At 33.9% G+C, this 17,460-nt stretch overlaps 1 protein-coding gene across 2 annotated transcripts in view; it reads right to left on the bottom strand.

The window, feature by feature from the left end:
- CPNE8 (copine 8) overlaps window positions 1–17,460 on the bottom strand; it is a 205,200-nt gene that overhangs the window by 92,418 nt on the left and 95,322 nt on the right. For both annotated transcript variants that reach the window (XM_047742512.1, XM_047742511.1), the window contains exons 7-8: window positions 8,697–8,760; window positions 2,526–2,629 (exon numbers count right to left, since the gene is read on the bottom strand). In XM_047742512.1, the coding sequence (XP_047598468.1) occupies window positions 2,526–2,629; window positions 8,697–8,760 (168 nt within the window). The remainder of the gene's footprint in view (window positions 1–2,525; window positions 2,630–8,696; window positions 8,761–17,460) is intronic.

The raw sequence follows: 17,460 nt of genomic DNA, 5'->3' as shown, positions 1-17,460 counted from the left end.
CTATTAAGAGACCAAATAGAGGGGCGCCTGGGTGGCTCAGTGGTTAAAGCCTCTGCCTTCGGCTCAGGTCATGATCTCACGGTCCTGGGATCGAGTCCCGCATCGGGCTCTCTGCTCAGCAGGGAGCCTGCCTCCTCCTCCTCTCTCTCTGCCTGCCTCTCTGCCTACTTGTGATCTGTCTGTCAAATAAAAAAAAAAAAAAGAGAGAGAGAGACCAAATAGAAACATAGAAGGATCAAGTATTCATCACAAGACTGGTATCATTAGTGCCATCCCCTTCCCTGGTAGAATCCTCAACCAGTTAAACAGACTCCTGCTACTAAATTGACAGAGCTCAAGAGAATATATTGTGGTCAAATGCTCTCAGACTTGACTCACTGAAAACAATTTAGGGGCAAAAGCCACAAAAGAAAGATTGAGGATAGAGTGTGCAAACTCAAGAAGGGTCATTGAGATGTCTAAAACCGAAGAAAAACAAAGGAGATAAGGGAGGACTAGACAGGGAACAGAGAGAAAAGACAGTACACAAAAATGGTTAAGAAAAGCTCATGGGGACAAAATTACATACATAACTGACCCATTCTTGAATAATACAGGGGTCAGGGGCATGGACCTACCACACAGTCAAAAATCTGCACATAACTTTTGACTCCCTCAAAGATGAATTAATAGTCTACTGTGACTGGAAGCCTTCTGATAATATAAACAGTTAACTAACACACATTTTGTTTGTTATAGGTATTATACACTGTGTTCTCATAGTAACGTAAGCTAGAGAAAAGAAAATGTTATTTTAAAAAATCTTCAGAGGAAATGTATATACAGTCTTGTATCCAAAAAAAATCCATGTGTAAGAGGAGTTGTGGAGTTTAAACCCATTTTGTACAAGGGTCAAGTGTACTGTTTTGCTTTAGAAATAGGCTTCTGCCTCTCTTTAAAATACAACACATCCTTAAGGATCTAAAAAGGGGCTTTCTCTTCTCTTGAATCACATTCTTATATATATCAAGCCTTTGGTATGGTAGTAGATGCAGATGGATAGCTACACAAATGATATCTAGATCCAAGGATCCACAGGTAGTGACAGAGGTAGATAACAGAGCAACTGACCGTCTTCAAACGAGCATGTTCAACAAACACGCTACTGTTGGCCTTTTTGTTTATGGCAAAATCAAAATTCTATGACATTTCTAGTATCATCAGCCATAATAATTAAATATGTTGACACTTGGAACTTTTGCTCTTAAGAAAGTGGTTCATCTCAGTGAGTTATTTATTTATTGCTGCCTAAATATAACTGCACATATATTAAAAACAGTATTAAAAATATTTTTATTAAACAGCCTTATTAAAATACTTTGAATGAAGCTTTATTAAAGTACTTTACATGAAACCATTTGCAAAACAAAAACAAAAACCCAGCTATTCCAAAGGAAAATTATTACCTAATTATGAATACAGTTTAAGTTACTAAATAAATGTGACAGCAAAAAAATAAGAATTTATAATCATATATTGTTAAGGATTTTTATTAATGCTTTCAGTTAAAACGAAGTTTTGCTCTATCTTATAAAATGAGCCTCAAACACACAAGGCAACAGGTAATTTTTCAAATAGCCTCATATTCAAATAAATGTTAAAAATAAAGCTAAAAATCTTTGCAGTTAAAAAAAGAGGTTTACACATAAAAAGTGTGGAGAAAAGCACTTTTACTCATTCAAAACTCATCAAAACAAAACATAAATATATAAATATATATACACTAATACATATGCTTTAAAATATATGTTTAGATATGGATGGTGACCTAATTTTCTGTGTGTAAATGTAAATGGAAAGTTTTCTGAAGTAAGATCCACCAAATTTTAGCAACAGTTGTTTTTAAATGACTTTTTTGATTAACCGTACTCTTCTTAATAATTTCATTTCATTTAATGAATAAATTACTATCATTTTTACACAAGCATAATAAATTTCCATAATATAACCCTCATGAGTAGTATTAAATGTGTGAGAGACTGAAATTCTATCATCGTACAACAAATCTTTGTAAAGAAAACTGGTAAAAATAAAAATAGCAAACTCAGAAAACAAGTAGTTCAGACAGGACAACATGGTCACAAAGAAATCCCTGAACCATTCTTTAGTTTTTCTCTTCCCTTGAAATGACTGCCAAATGACTGGTTCCTTCATTGTCCAGTATTTTCCACATGGGTAAACCCCGAAGTATAAAAAGGAACCCATAAAATCCTAATCCTTCTCCAAAAAAATGGTTTAAGACTTCAATTTTATAACCAGAAGCATTAGCTTTAGCATCTTAGATTTCCACAAAAATATAATTCTTCCATCCTATTAAGGCAATGTTATAATTTTAGGGAAAGCCTAGCGGAAATGTTTCTTTGAAGCTGAAAATCAATCATTTTTAATATCATACAAAACATATCAATTCACTGAGCTGCTCTGAGGAAAAAAAATACTTCAAGTATCATTCTTACTATAGAGTCAAAAATAAAAGATAAATCTACCTGCCATCTTCATTACTTCGATAAAAAACAAGAAAAGGATCTGATTTTCCAAAGAAGTCCTTCTTGTCCAATTTGTTCGCACAAAATTGCATCAGAACAGCATCCTACAAACAAAATTAATAAAATATCTCAAAACCTCAGTTATAAATAACTAGAAACTGCAGATCACAAGCAAGACTTGACAAGAAGACAAATATACCATCTTAATGCAAATGGCCAAGTGTGTAAGAATCCCGGACAACATGAAATTACTTTGTAAAGGATTGTGAGACTAAGCAATTGACTCCGGAAGTTTCTGCTCTAGTCATAGAACTATTGCTTTTTAAAAACCTCTAACATTTCTCTGTGGAAAAAATGACATTTAGTAGATGACTATAGGTATTCAAAATTATATAATATGAGATCTTCATTCTTATCTTCAGTTATTCAAGTACACATTTTTGGAGCACAACTGTTTGTTAATTTCTCCAGAAATAATTACTAAGCATCTATTACATATCTATCATGTATTACATGTTAAGATATCTTTGCTCACTAGATAAGGTACAAGACAGATCCAGGCTGACCATATAGCTTGCAATCTAGTGGGGGGAAAAGGGTTCCTTTTTAACTATACACAAGTGCATCACAAAGTCTTAATAATTCTATCACATTGGGCTTCAAGGAAAGTAAAACGCTTCCCTGCTTATCTGTAGTGTAATTACATATTTGGATGTTAATTATTATGCCAAATCCATCATTTTATGGATGTATATATTTAAGTACTCATAAGCTACAGGGGTTAGCTTATAAGTAAACAAGTTGGAGTATCATAAATTAAGAAGTTAAACATTATTCAATTACATAGGACGAGCACCTTTAAAAAGTAGGAAATACACAGTAGTTTAACAATTAAAATCAGTATTTTGGATTTTTTTTAACTGACAATTTTGGGAAGAGATGGGGGGTCAAAGTAATTCAGAATCAATTAAGAGCTTGCAGTTTTAAATGCTATTTGATGAAACTGTGAAGAATACTAAAAAAAGCACTTTCTTAATCACCACTTTTTTTTTTTTTTTTTTTTTGGAGAGTCCAGCAGTACTTAAAAATCCAACTAAAGTTTTCATTATTTCCTTTTAGTATTTCTGGAACACGGCACAAGAGAACACTATTTTTCTTTTTCATGCATTCTTTCGTATACTTACTTAGCAAACATTTCTGAAGCAATACTCAGGCTAGAATCTGGGAATAGAGAGATGAAGAAGACATCTCTGCCCTTGGAGAGGTTCACAGGTCTAGATTTCTGGTTTTCAAAGCATTGGTATACTAGTATAATTTACTTTTGTATTTTAGCTATAAAGATGTAGTGTATTGTAATTGTGTTACTACACAGATGGAGTAACTTCTGCCAGAGGAACACTCATTCTAGACTTCACTTTCTGAACAGGAATAGCGACCAATATACATTTTAAAGAAAATTAAAAGAACAGAGGCAAGAAAAACATGGACCCCACTATCACCTCAAACTTTTCAATCATGATCACTTTTCAAATCTGAGGTTGAAAGATAATAAATTCCTATACTATTCTTTAAGGAAGCAGTGAGAAAATCACCCTAACAAACTATAAAATCGGGAGCAAAACTGAGAGAGAAGGACTGGTTTTGATTTCTTTGTTTTGGTTTGGTTTGAATGCCCTTTCACCTTCACATTTTTTAAAATGGCCTTAAGAGAGAATAGTTTTCTAAGAACACAGGAGAAGGACATTGTCCTTGCTACAGGAAAAAAAAAAAATCACTACTGTAAGACATTTTCCCAAAGCACATGGACCAAAACACAAACTACAAAAAATACTCTGATATAGTCAAAGTACATAATAGATTATTGAAATGTACATATTTCAAATTGATTGTGAGTAAATTTTCACAGAAAGTAAATATTATTAAAACAAATTTTCATCACTGGTAAGCATAGTACCAAGTTGTAATTTTTCAAATTATATTCCTTAAGACTTGCAAAACAAGTAGCTAATTAAAAATAAAAAATAAGGATTGCTTTCAATGTACTAAATTATACACACCTAGGGGAAATATTTTTTTGCATTCATCCAAGTTAGGAACTTAGCAGGAATTCCATCTGTATCTAGCACAAATGAAATCTACTTTCTGTGGAGGAAAGACAAGCATTTACCTACTTTTAGAAATGCATAAGCATCATTGCAAAGATTTTTTTTTTTTTTTAACTTCTTGTGCTTAATGCCACCTGAGAGAATTTTAAGATCTTTCTTCAATACTCCACACCAGTATTACAAACTTGCCAATATCTTGAGCAGAATCTGCTCAAATGCTTCATAGGCACTTCTAACTAATTCAAATCCAACTTGATTCTCTTACAATTTTCCCAGCTCCATTAGTGACACTCATCCACCCAAAGTGCTCAAGGAAGCAGTCCTTGACTCCTTTCTTTTCTTGACCCTTTATCTAAACCAAGTCTCACCACTGCACCTCTTAAGATAGTTCTCCAATCTTCACTCTGGTTACCCTGCATCACCTTAGTCCAACCTCCCTCTCCCTCACAGTAGCACATATTTCTTTCTCCTCCTTCTACTCTTGCAACACTTTCCATTCAACAGACACCGTAATGTTCTCAAAACATAAAAGAAATAATACTGTTCATAATTAAAATGCTTCTAGGCTTCCTCTTGTCTTTAAGATAAACACAGAATCATTAATGTGATCTACAAAGTTCAGCACCAAATGGGCGCTGAGCAGCCTTTTCCACCTTTCTCTTGCAAAGTTTTGTCTTAATCATCTCTTCTTCTTAGTCCTTGGCCACCACACACCAGACACAATTATTTCTCTCCTCACAACCTTATGCAAACGGTGCATTCCAACGGAATTCTTTCATTTAACTGGAAAACCACTCCTTAGGGTTCAGCTTAAATGTTACTTTCTCAGAGATCTGCAGTGACTCCCTCCCCAATATAAATTGGATTCTCCATTATACTCTCTTATATTTGATCACTTAGTATATATCATGACATATTTACCTACACAGTCATCTAATTAATATCTGTCCTTCCCAGAAACTACTTGTTCATTAAAGACAAGGACCAGGGTTGTTTTTTATTGTTTTTTTCTCACCATTGTATTCCAAGCATCCATTTCAGGGACTAGCACTTTGTATGTTTTACGAATATTGTGGAATCAATCAACCAAAAGAAAAATATTACTTGTGGATAATCTCAAGCTACTTTTTAAAATACCGAGTGAACAAAACATCCCACTATAACTTCAAAATAACATTAATTCATATGCTGGCATTTGACTAGATATATTACAGAAGTTGCATTTGAAATAAACTATGTAATACTAGGTTGAGATTATTAAAATTATTACACTAAAAATTAATATTTGTACAAATTTATAATTTACATATCTCTCCAATGCTGCCCCTTTTTTATTCTGCAAAGTAATGATCTGGGGAATATATGAAGACTTCTAGCATTTTACAAATGCAGAAATTAAAGCTCCAAGACTATAACCTCACTCAGCTGAGTATTGAAAGAGACAAGACTGAAATTTAGGTGTCCTGATTTTAAAAAGCTTATGCTCAAGTTAATAACAATGTATTTTAAAGAAAGAAAAAAAAAACCCATCAAGTTGTATGATGTCAAATGTGAAGTAAAATTACTTCATTCAAGATTCTAAATGTGCATTTAAAAGTCACTGCTTCAGGGCACCTGGGTGGCTCAGTGGGTTAAAGCCTCTGCCTTCAGCTCAGGTCATGATCCTGGGGTCCTGGGATCGAGCCCCCGCATCGGGCTCTCTGCTCAGCAGGGAGCCTGCTTCCTCCTCTCTCTCTCTGCCTGCCTCTCTGCCTACTTGTGATCTGTCTGTCAAATAAATAAATAAAATCTTTAAAAAAATAAAATAAAAGGCACTGTCTCTTCCAAAGTAACTATGAACACTGCTTTGAATACATTTGTTTCTTCTGCTATACTAGCATCATAATATTATTTCAAGGTTTATATATCTTAATGATCCTCGTTACCAATAAGGCTGTAGCTAAGAAGAGAACATACTACGCCTAAGTGAAGTTAAGTCATGATTTAAACAATATTTTTAAAATATTAGATGTGTAATTGTTAAGCATAATAACTATGTATTTACTTATTAAATGATAATTCCAGATATTCTAAAAGCTTTAGTAGTAGGAAGAGTGGTAAGTAATTAGTAAGTAACAGATTCTACTTCATTCGCATGGAAACATTCCTGTTCTTTCCTGTTCTTCTGAGCAAAACAGCAGAATTCAAAGTGGAAGATATTTAAGATGCAACTTGGCCATACTCAATCTATGCCCTTGGTATCTTGGTTCTATTTTGAAATAGAACTAAAAATAATGTGTTCATTGGCATATTTACATAAAATCACCTTGAATGTCAAGAGTCTGACAAAACAGCATGTTAATATCAACACAAGGAACATGTATCTTATTGACCTTGAACTTCTTATTCTCTTCCTTCCCTCACTATATTAAACACATATTTTATATATATATATATATATATATATATATATATATATATATTTAGAGACACAAAGTACAAAAGATGATTAGATGATATAATGCTAAGAAATCATTGTGCCATTTTAACAACAAAAAAGGATGGTAGGTAATATTTCTGTACTACGTTGTACTTCTTGTAATGTATTCTTAGTATATATAAAATGCTTTCATATACACTGTATTTTCAGATTTAATGTTATGGTGCTTAATTAGCAGACCTGGGAGAATTTTTTCAAGTATTCTAGTGACTGGTTCACATGTCGTTTTTTTCTCCCCCTTGCAAATATGGAAAGTAAAACAGAAGGGTCAAGTGATTTGGTAAGACAAACTACAAATTCATAGCAAATCCCAAACTCAACTCTGTTTAATGGCATTCTAACTGTGAGTAGGTTCTGGGCATTCTACACAGGAGAACACTGAGACTGAGGTGGCCAGACCTACCCACAGGTGCACAGACAATGGAGGAAGAAGAAGGGCATCAATTTAAATGCATTTTAACTACTTAAATTCTAGTATCTTTGCTTAATCATCTTCACAACACTGTAACTATACTTTCCTTTTGTTATCTCACTGATCACCCCCTACCTGACAGAAATCCCAGTTTCCATCATTTGCTGGCAAGTAGTATCAGGCAGACTTCTGCCCATAGTGTCCTAGAAATATATGTATAGAAAGCCATAGTAACTGTCCTTAAAGAAAATACTCTAGAGATTCAAGTTACATACTCAGATATTAAATAACTGTTCTCCAAATGAAAACTATAGCCAATGTCACAGTATTAAGTTTTTAGTATTCTTCAGGAACTTCTGTTCTTAAAATCATGAAGCAGAAATTGAAAATAAAGACCCTTAGAGATTTAATCCAGGGAAAACTTCTTTTTTTCCCCTAGAAATAACAGTTCCCAGGGATCTGCTGGGCCACATTAAATAAACAATATCGACTTCAGATTCAGAGAGCTATTACTACTTCCAGTGTGGAGTGTCACAGCCATCACTTCATTTCTTGATGACAGTAAAATCACTGAACATGAGTCAACGGCTGTATCAGCCAATCACAACTAAAAATAGCCATCTTTTAAAAAAACTGAGTATGCACTCTATGTCATCATATTCCTAGCTGGAGGGGTAGCTGGTCCCTTCCTCAAATGTGAGCTTCCCAAGCTAACAAAAAATGGGAGCTTATATAAATCCTGAATTAATTCAATTAGAAGTATAAAAACAAGTATACTAGGCAAAAGAACTTAAGTTAGGTGACTAGAAGTACTCCTAGAAAATCACCCTTCATCTTCAAAATTTTGCAAGAACTTAACTGATTGGTACAACTGATAATTCCTAGTATTAAAGCCCCCTCCCAAATAATACTGACATTAGGTTCTATTTTAATAATTTCTATTCCTTAAAAAGACTGTTAAAATAACTGATATCCTTTTTGGACTACAAATGTAGTCTCTCTATCTAAAGTAACTAAGTATCTACAATGATATTTTATAGATTAGAAAATTATATAATATAGTCTTAATTATGTTTTTGCCAAAATACTCAAGAATCAATCATTTAAGAATAGTTTCAGAAATACTTTTTAAAAAGGTTGGAAATACTTTTCAAATCAAAGAAATATTTACTTACCCTACAACAGTTTAATTCCTCTGCTGTAAGTATGATTGTACCACATTTCCTCCCTGGAATTCCTCTATAATAAAAAATATATTTATATATTAATAATTCATATGAATATTTATAATATAAACTAGTATTATACATTTCATTTTTATGGAACCAAATAAAGAGCATACTACTATTTGGTGGGCTCTTTCCTAACAAAATATATTCCTAGTTTCAACCTTGAGTTTATCCTATGGACCCACATTTCCTAATGAAGGTAAACTGATCACTTTCAACATGTCAGACCTCTGTCCAAGAACTGTCAAGAGCTTCATATTGTCTACCGTATGTAATATGTATAATATTATATAATATCTACAATATAATAAAATTTTCTCCATGGGTTCTAAAATTTCCATTATGCGATTAAAACCTATTCCTAATCTTGGTTTTCAACAGTTCTTTCTCCTTTCATCAACATGGTTACTTATTTGTGATTATTTCTTTTTTGTGGCTATTCCCATTCACTGATATACCTCAGCACACTAACTGTTCCCTATTTCACCTCAAACCTTCCATATCTCCAGATAACATTCCATTTGTTCCAGGAAACTTCATCCTGGTCAACCTCATATAAAGTTGAGCCATCACTGCATTCTTATGACACTTAGCATTTAATTACCCCTAACTTGTTACAATCACTATTTTTTCCCTTTCTTTTTTCAAGTTGATTATAACCTCTGTAGGGTAAAATTCACGACACAGACCTCTTGTGAGCCAACAGAGTTAAATGTCTACACACAGCAGGTGCTCCAAATATAATGAAAATATATAATACATAAGAAAAAATTAAAGAAAGTAAAACTCCCATACATTTTTCTTTTTACATGTGCTTGGTGTACTTATGCTCATAGAAATTCCAACTGACACCAAGGGCGAAGTCCACCAGGAAAATACAAGTTATGTATATGGTTCCCAGCTTTACATGAGGGAATACAGAGACAAGTCCATGAGAATCTTCCAAAGAAAATCCCAATGCTCTCACAGTACACGTCATGCTTCTTTTGTCCTGTTTTAAGTCCCATTTCACAGACCCTTTAGTTCATCCTGAGAACTACAAGTTGTGGAATTAGAGCCCAACAAGTGCGTTTGTCCTCAAAAATATAACTCATTTCTGATAATCTATGTCAGCGTGTATGTATCAAAACATAACCCCTATTCTCCATGGGTAAAGGGACTGGACTCTTTAGTTATCATGACTGGGAAGAAGGTAAAAGAATGAAAAATTAAAATATCTGAGCTATAAACGTATCAATGTAAAATTATAATTATTGTAAAATTCCACAATCCTTTCTTTCTTTCTATTATAATATTTTCTTCTGAAGAGCACCATCGGGTCTTGAGATAAAAGTGTCATCTCATAGCTTATGCAGGAAACTTCCTAAAACAAAGTTTTGTTTTCTCTGTATTTTTGCTCCCTGCTAGGGTAACCGTACATGTCAGGATCTTCTATTTTCTCCAGGTCTTTACAACTAAAAGGTCAAGTAATTTATCCTTGCATGTTTTTCTTTGGAATATTATATATACCATTTTTGGCATCCTTACAGCAATCTTAATCACTCTAATCTACCTATACCTTTTATTTTCTTCTTTCTATTTGACAATCTCAAGATTTACATTTTTTTAATCTTATGACAAACTAAACACCCTGACTGAACATGTACTTTCAGTACTTTAAAATGCTGAATAAAATTTGCCAAAATGTCTTAATAAATGTTCTAATTACTGGGCAACAAAGTAAGGACCAATCTAAAGCTGAAGATGGAAAACCAGAAAGACAAGAAGGGGTAACCCTGCAGAATTTGATTTGGGGATTTTTTTTTTAATGGCACCTTAAAACATAAAAATGAGAGACCAAAAAAAGGAGGGGAGGGAGAGACTCACAAGGTAGAGAATTCAATAAATGACTGATACACAACATAAAGGTTGATCACAATGACTACATTACTTGATCATAGCATGAATTCTAAATAAACATTCACTTTGGTGGGACCTACAAGTCATCCATGTGCTATTTACAATAACCATCAAAATTTAAGGACTTAGAAAGTTCAAAAGAAAAGAATGCAAAGACATATGAAGGGGGAAAAAACTAAACCCACTGAAAACCAGTGGACTTACAATAATAGCAAACATACAGATTTTAAATTTTAAAAGACTACTAGAAATTTTAAAAGACTGCTTATGTAATTAAGAAAAAGTTTCAATTAATTAGGAAGATATAATGATCTCAGGATTCTCTGCATTTGACATTATAGCTCTAAAACATAAAAAACTCACAATACTACAAAAGGATATGTGTAGCATATGCTGACCATTTTAACCTGGCGAACACTATCCTGGCCAGTTAGTACAGTTAACATCACTACCTATGAGTCATGCTGATTTCATGTACCGTTGATATAATGTAATGAGGATACTTCACCTTTGTGGCCTTTCCCTCCAAACCTACAACTCCAATCGAATCATGACAAAAACATTAGAAAAACAATCCCAAACTAAGGGGCATTCTACAAAATATCTGCTAATACTTCCCAAAACTGTCAACGTCATCCAAACATGGAAAGACTAAGAAATTTGTCACAAAATAAAAGATACTGAGAGACAAGATGACTAAATGCAATGTGGTATCCTAAATAAGAACTGTGTAAGAAGAAAAGGTACACTAGTGGGAAAAAAAAAAACAAAAACAAAAACAAAAACAAAAAAAACAAGACTAAAATTCAAATACAGTCTGGAGTTAGTTAACCGTAATGTATCAATGCTGGTTTACGAGTCGTGACAAATGTACATTGGGAATGTAAGCCATTAATGTTAGAAGAAACTGGGTAAGGAATATGTAACAGCTCCCTGTACTACCTTTGTAACTTTTCTTTAAATCTAAAGCTATTCTAAAGTAAAAGATTATTAAAAACAACGTGAGGAAAGAAAAGACAGGCTACAGAACTGTTTCAGGTTAAAAGACACTAAAATCAGGACAACTAAGTTCAATGTATGATTCTTGACTAAATTTTAGACTGGGGGAAAACAGCTACAATGGATATTATTGGGACAATTGTTGAAATTTTAATATGGAGTACGGATTAGATAACATCAGGGTATCATTGTGAAGTTTCCTGATTTTGATCATCAACTCCTTGGTAAGAAATACACACTCAAGAAATTAGAGGAAAGGGGACACAATGTCTCCAACTTACTCTCAGAACTAGAATATGGGAGAGGGGAATGAGAGGGGAAAAAAGTGGGGGAGAAAATGAGAAAGCACTTGGGACAAAGTCAACATCCGTTGAAAGTAAAAATTCTGGGTTAAAGGGTATCTGGGAGTTTCTGGTACTATTCTGGTCAATTTTCTGTATAAGAAATAATACCAAAAAAGAAAGTTACCCAAAAAAGCCAATTTTGAAAATAGTTTCACAGACTCATATTCTTCTATTATATTTTGCAACCCATAATAAGAATAGAACTCATCACCAAGAAGCTGAAGATACATCTCAAGAGAATTATTAAAGATGAATAATTATTTCTAAAACTGACACATGAAGAATAAATGGTCTCTGGAGAGACTAGGTGGTTTAATTTTGTTTGATTTGATTTTGTGTTTTGTTGATGCAGTCAGGGTTTTTTTTTTTTATTGTTTTTTCCCTAACTGTGACCTTTTTCCATTATCTCTTAATACTTCTCCATTACCTCTAGCACTGCCTTAGTTCATACCTTTACACTTTTGCTTGGATTTCTCATTTCTAACTGGCCTCAATCTGGTACTCCTTTAATTTATACCCTGTATCGATGCCAGACTGATTTGATCATGAATTCTAATCATGAAGCCTTCCATCTTCCAGTGGTTTTATACAGATCCTACGATAATTTCAAACTGATTAAGACATAATATCCTTTATAAAATACAGCCACTGTAAAATCTCTAATTTCGGGGCGCTTGGGTGGCTCAGTGGGTTAAGCCTCTGCCTTCGGCTCAGGTCATGATCTCAGGGTCCTGGGATCAAGCCCCGAGTCGGGCTCCCTGCTCAGCAGGGAGCCTGCTTCCCTTCCTCTCTCTCTCTCTGCCTGCCTCTCTGCCTACTTGTGATCTCTGTCTGTCAAATAAATAAATAAAATCTTTAAAAAAAAAGAAAGCCTAAAACATTGAAAAAAAAATCTCTAATTTCATCTTTTCTGCCATTTTTTCAACAGAGCCATGCTTTTTCTTCCTTGAATCCAAAACAGATGTCTCATTTCTCCCAGACTCAACCTGGAATACTCACCCTACCAACCCCTCAAGGCCACGTTTTTATCTCAGCAATTTCTATTCATTCTCCAAATCTTCTTAAATTTAGGGAACTTTTACTAAAATTGACCATGTACTATGTCATAGAATATTTACTAAGGTATTTCACATTTATTGACCAAAAAAAATTCAAGTTAGAAATTAATGATGAAAGGTAATTTTTTAAAAAGATTTTATTTATTTATTTGAGAGAGAAAACACATGAGCAGGGGGAAAGGCAGAGAAAGAGGTAGAAGCAGACTCCCACTGAGCAGGGAGCCTAATGCTGGGCTCTGTCCCAGGACTCTGCTATCATGATCTGAGCCAAAGGCAGATGCTTAACCAACTGATCCACCCGGGTGCCCTGACAATATGTAATTTTTAAGACATTTCTGAAAACTCACTATTAAAAGAAGGAATAGCAGGCAAGAAAGAATACTTAGAATTGCACAATAAAAAAAAAAACCTATGGTATTCTACTAGTTTAGTATTTTGTATGCAAAAAAAAAAATAGTATTAAACAAAAATCCAGCAGTGTGTTAATAAAATATAATGCAACAGCAACACACTAATAGTAGAACACTTGAACACTCCACTTTTGATAATGGATAGAACAACTAGACCTACAATCAATAAAGAAATAGAGGACCTGGACAACATTACAGACCAATTGGACCTAACGGACTTAAAGGGCACACTCCCTCCAATTAACAACAGAACAGACTTCTTCTCAAGTGCACATGGAACATTCTCCAGGAGAGACTACATATTAGGTCACAAAACAAGCCTTAACAAATTAAAGCAGCTTGAAATTAGACAACATAGATTTTCTAATGACAATGGAATGAAATTCAAAAAATAGTGGAAGGAAAATTGGAAAATAAAATAATATATAGAAATTAAACAACATATCCTTAAACAACTAATGGGTCAAAAAAAAAGTCATGAAAGAAATTGGAAAATACCTTGAAACAATGAAAATGAAAATATAACAAACTATAACATATAGGACACAATGAAGGCAGTGCCAAGAGGGAGTTTATAATTGTAAATGCATAGATTTAAAAAAAAAAAGACTAGAAATGAACAACATGACTTTAATCCTCAAAGAACTAGAAAAAAAAGAACAAAGTAAACTCAAAGGTACCAGAAGTAAGGAACTATAAAGATTAGATCAGAGATAAAGAAAATGGAGAATAGAAAAAAGACACACACACAAAAACAATTGCTTTTTTTTTTTTGAAAAGTTCAATAACTCCCATCAGCTGCATCTCTGTCATTTCCTGTTCTGAATTTTGCTTGTTTTTACATTTTTACTTTTATTTTTGCCTTTTTTTTTTGCTTCTGTTGTTAAAGGCACATGTGATTACAATGACCCTACTTAGATAATTCATGATAATCTTCATATCTTAAGGTCAGCTGATTAGTAATTTTAACTAAATCTGCAAAATTCCTCTTGCCACATAAGTAACATGACCACAGGTGTGACACTAGACAGCAAGGTCATGGGGCCAAAATTCTCCCTTCTATACTGTACCTACCTTATGACCCCAGAATTTCATTCCTAGGCATAGAGTAAGAAGACAAAAAATAACTTTTATATGCAAATAATTTTATATTTTATATACAATTAGGAGTCATAATTTTTATTGAAGCACTGCTTATATATTTAAAAAAAAAAACCTAGAAGCTACAAAAAAGTCACTGGACTTTTTTGTAGGTAAATCTGTAATTCACAAAACGGATACAGTAATGAAATAAATGAGTCAAGGACAGCATCATACATCCACAAATTACACATTACATAGATGGTTATCACAAACAATTTCAAGCAAAAAAATCAAGTCCTAGGAAAATATACACAGTATAATTTCAGTTATGTAAGTTGAAAACCTGAAAAATGAAACTTCACATTTAATGACATTATGAAGGAGCTCCTATCAGGCTTAATATTTTTTCTGAAAATTAATCTGCTTGTGCTGAGCTGAAAGTAATAAGTCATATCACTAAAGAGATATGTCTTTAGTAATTTAAAATGCTTCCTGCCTTAAGAGATCTCCTTCATCAGCCTTTCTCAATGTTTAAAATTTTTAGGATCTCTTATTCATTTTTAGACTGTTTACCTGGTGAACATTTCATTTTTCAAAGCCCAACTCAAATGCTGCTTCTCTGACTCCCATAACTAGAGTTGATTCCTCCTCTGTCTCTGCCGTTAGATACTCCTTCTGGGATACAATGAGACCTAGACAAAGGCACTACATCTGAAGAGTAACACATCCTGGGTTTACATCCTGGGTACATCAGTTAATGACTGAGACCTTGAGCAAGTTGTTCAATCTTTTGAAACTCAGTCTCCTTATCTGAGAAATCAAGGTAATAACGCAGTTAATATATGTGTCTAAACATAGCACAGAGCAAGTATTCAATGCATTATAGTTATGATTATGTGTTTACATGTATTATGCACAAAAGCAGAGAGTCTCAGAAGGGGAGGGATTATGCATGGCCATCTCTCCATGTCTATACCTAAAGACACATGATACTGATGTTCTCTAAGTATTTGTTAAACTGCATTTCATTTGATTTAAGAGAGTTATTTTAGAAGCCCCCAGCTAAATAATATAACTGAATGTGGTTGTACAAGAGACTAACAAATTAAACCAGTGGCATGCCTTCTGTTCAAACTTAGTACTGATTTGGTATTTATTCTAAATACTTACTCTTTGGTAAGTGGAGGGAAGATAACAGGATGCAGCACATTCACTGATTGAGGGCAGGGAGAGGGAAGAGGGTGATAAAATATGAAAAAATAGTCCATGATACAAAATGTTGGGCAGCTGAAAGGGCAGAATGGAAACTCTAAGTGTTTCACCTGTGAGGGTAATGGAATTAGGAGATAATCCTCGGTACAAATATGCCAGCTACACAAATGGGCTATTTTGTTGTTGGTTTTTTTTTTTCCATGTATGGAGTAGTCTTTCTTTTTTTTTTTTTTTAAGATTTTTTAAATTTATTTGACAGAGAGAGAGAAAGAGAGAGAGAGAGAGCACAAGCAGAGAAGGCAGCTCCATGCTGCACAAGGAGCCTGATGTGGAACTCGATCCCAGGACCCCGGGATCATGACCTGACCCAAAGGCGGACGCTTAATGGACTGAACCACCCAGGTATCTCCGTATAGACTAATCTTAACTGCAATAATAAATCCCCAGATTCAAAGGGGTTGGAGAAAGGACACAGGCTCTAATAAGAACTAGTTCCTGGGGAAGGGGGGTGGGGAGAGGGTGGTGGGGTTATGGACACTGGGGAGGGTATGTGCTATGGTGAGTGCTGTGAAGTGTGTAAACCTGGCGATTCACAGACCTGTATGCCTGGGGCTAATAATATATTATATGTTTATAAAATAAATAATTAAAAAAAAAAAAAAAAGCTAGTTCCTAACTGGATAAAGGATAAATCAACACCTCTTTCCATGTTAAGCCAATATATTTCATTGGAGCAAGAGCAACTCAAAACAACTGAATTACTCCTTTTAAAAATTAAATTTAAAAAAATTAATGTAATACTTGAAGTTACCCAGCGGCACAATGAGGTATTTATGTGATATTACACTAAATTTGGTAACACTTAAGTTATTCATATATGAGAGTTTTGTTCACGACTTGAATTGTGAGGAAGAAATGACTCAGAGCTTGGCGGGGGAGGAAATTATACAAATAATCGACTGCCACTTGCCCCTGTAGTGAAATGCAAAAGATATATGATGCAGAAATAAACATGTAAAAATTCATTTGTTTATTCATCAACATTAATGGTTTTAATATAGGAAGTCAACCTAACATGAAACTGTTTTCTTCTTTATTACTAGATCAATAATTCCTTAATCCCAAATGAATATTCATATGATCATATTTCTTAATCTTATGGTGCTAATATATGAAAATGTTAGTCAAATTGGCCTCTTGACTATGAAATACTAATGAAAATAAAATTTTGCATTTCACATTATTTATAGGTCCAAAGAGCAAGATAACTATAGATAGATCATTTATTTAGCTCTGCAAAACAGAATTGCAAACAGAATCGCATTATAAACAGAATATCACTGATTTTGCTTATTTATGCAACAAATATTTGTAGTTACCTACTTACATGCAAGCCATGGCAACTAGGACTCTCTAGGGTTCTGCAATATTATCATTGTAAAAAGATGTATAAGCAGGTGGTCCAATGACAATGGGTACCAATGCAAGTCTGGCAGAGATCAGAGAGATTTCACAGAGAAGGTGACAGGAACTTTGTCCAACAAGGTGTGTATAAATTGGCAAGTGAGGCCAATTGCATAAATGCCTTCCAGACACAGGGATTAGACATAGTGAGGGAAGAATACAGTCTACTGAAGACATGCTCAGAGCATAATGTGTGTTTAGGAATACTCAAGTACATGGCTGGGTCTCAAGTGTCGTTGTG

The sequence above is a fragment of the Lutra lutra genome, chromosome 8 (assembly GCF_902655055.1).
Source record: "Lutra lutra chromosome 8, mLutLut1.2, whole genome shotgun sequence".
NCBI lineage: Eukaryota > Metazoa > Chordata > Mammalia > Carnivora > Mustelidae > Lutra > Lutra lutra.
The sequence above is the reverse complement of the archived record's forward strand: the minus strand, read 5'-3'. Positions and strand labels throughout refer to the sequence as shown.